We start from the raw sequence: 2,394 nt of genomic DNA, 5'->3' as shown, positions 1-2,394 counted from the left end.
TGATTCATGTAATGATGTAATATCTTCAATGCTACAAAAAATGTGGCAGAAGTACATGTGAATGTTTGTCCCATAGTTGATGAAGTATCTAACATATTCGTGTTATGGCAGATGTTAAGGCAGAAGTTCAATGAAAATTATTTCATGATGCATTATTTAATTGATTGTAAATGAGCACTAAATATAACCAAATAATTCCTAATTAGAAAGTCATCTAGTTATTTTCTTTCTTTTTTTTCTTCACTCTTTCTTTTCTTCTTTATGTTCTTCCTCATCGTCATCGTCGTCGTCATCATCTGTATCCATGATCCAATAATAGTCTTTAAACATTTTTGATGTAGGAGTAGACCTTTCATTACCCCATCCCTTCATATACATCAGCTCAAGGCTGCTGAGTGCAGTGTCCTCCTTGCTTATGAAGTATTTCCAGTCAGTTGGATCATAAGCTTCATCAGTATTTTCTGAATTACCAAGGTTTTCAATTTGAAGTTCAAGTTCATTGGAATCTGTTATAGGGTCTTCATTTTCTAGTATTTCAAACTGGTTGTTTCTTAAGTATGGTGATTCATACCTAGTCTCCTTGCTGGTTTTATAAGAAACTTGTGGTGTTTGGAGTTTTATAATAAAGTTGGAGTCTTGTTTATAGAGTCTGGTGTCCTTCACTTTACTCGTTTTCCTGCCATATCTGTGATCAAATGTAGGCAGATCAGTTTTCTTGACAGGTGATTCTTCATAGCTTGGTTGGTTTTCATAGCCCGTGTCAATTTGTTCATTGGGCTCTCGCCAAGGTTCAGCACAGTCACAGATGTCATCCCCTCCTTTGTATATATATTTATAATAAATAGAGCTAAGCATATCTTGTCTCTTGTGTCTGCCTTCACATGACCAAGGAAGCTTGTAGGGGTCCAGATCTAATTTCCCTTGAGACTGTTTGCCAGAGTTGGTGGGCTGCTTGGTTGCTTCCCTGTGATCTTCCCAATACAGCCACTTGTTCTCCTGCATCCGGTTAGGTCTCGGTGTTTCCAGCATTTTGTTTAATATGTCTGCAGAAGTTTCTTCTCCTCGAGGCCAGGGACCAAACAGATTCTGATTCTGGCGGAAACCTATGTCGTCCCAGAAGGTTCTACGTGTTTGATGAACTGGCAAAAGTGGTTGATACAGCCCTGAGTCCTCAATCAGCTTTCTCTGGTTCTTGTTGGCGACCGGACTGCGCATTCCACGAGAAATCGTAGGGAAAAAGGTACCCTCCATGCTGCGTGGGGTCAGCACTTCACTTGGTGTCCCGACTTTCCTGAAATCATCTGGCTGTTCCTTAACATAGAGGCGGTGCTGGCCCTCCACGGAGGTGGGCAACCTCAGCTGATCTTTCTTGTGCTTTAAGAAATATTTGGAAGAGTCTTTCCACACAGACTTGCTGGTCATGTCCTGAGATGTTGACTTTAGTGTCCGCCGGGCCTTGTTCCCTGGCAGTCTGTGGTCTCCCATATTCCTGTCTGTGGTCACGGCATCAGCCTCAGGGATTTGTTTCGTTGAGGCTACTCAGTTGCTAGGAGATCTGAAGTGAATCCCTAGATTCCACTGTGACAAGGAAGGGAGTGGCCCACCAGCAGTCACCTCCATCCTATTCTATATAGTGTGGTCAAAAAATACACATGCTTTATTTATCGCAGTCTTTTTGATGGACTTTCAGATTGTTTCTGTCTTGACCTATATTTCAAAGAATGTTTCTATGGATATGTGTATTCAATATTATGTTATATTTACCTAAAATCATACACAATACACATAAATGTATATGTGTGCATGTGTACATGTGTGAGTGTGTGTGTATGTGTGTGTGTGTGTATGTGTGTGTGTGTGTGTGTGTGTGTGTGTGTGTGTGTATTAAAGGAAGTTGAGCCAATTGGGTTGGCAATGCTCCCCATAAGAATGATAGATTAGCAAAATCCCAGGAGTGGGCACCAGAAACCTACTTTTAAATGGTTGTTCAGATAAATTCAAGTGACCTTCCAAACAATATAGATTATAGACAACCCCTTGTCTCTCAGGGGTTGAGGGTGGGTCCCTCTAGCTGAAGACACCACATACTTAGGACACACAACTAAGATGATTTGACCTGGATGTGACTTGAAAGCCTCTTTCCTGTAGTCTAGCTTTCATGGTTCCAGAAAATACAGTGCAAGGTGCCAAGGGAGGGAGAGTAATTAAATACTCCCAAGCCAGCTGTAACACTCATGAAACATGACAATTTCCAGCATGACAAGATCAGCATAAGGATGCAATGAGTGGCACTCACTTTTCTGTGGCAACCAACAGTTCTCTTGTTTTTGCTCTTGTGTTGTTGCATCTCATATAGGAGTTAACTCTGTGTGACCAATAGGATGTGGTAGAAGC

General features: G+C 41.4%; 1 protein-coding gene across 1 annotated transcript; it reads right to left on the bottom strand.

Moving 5' to 3' along the window:
- Nucleotides 1-240: 240 nt before the first annotated feature.
- On the bottom strand, nucleotides 241-1,485 carry LOC121442633 (protein FAM47E-like). The gene has a single exon (XM_041644234.1). It carries the CDS (start codon nucleotides 1,483-1,485, stop codon nucleotides 241-243), a length of 1,245 nt encoding a protein of 414 aa, XP_041500168.1.
- Nucleotides 1,486-2,394: the final 909 nt, after the last annotated feature.

Source organism: Microtus oregoni, unplaced genomic scaffold (genome assembly GCF_018167655.1).
Source record: "Microtus oregoni isolate MIOR12 unplaced genomic scaffold, Mior012 000092F_ref0000046, whole genome shotgun sequence".
NCBI lineage: Eukaryota > Metazoa > Chordata > Mammalia > Rodentia > Cricetidae > Microtus > Microtus oregoni.
This window is presented reverse-complemented; position numbering and strand designations above follow the sequence as displayed.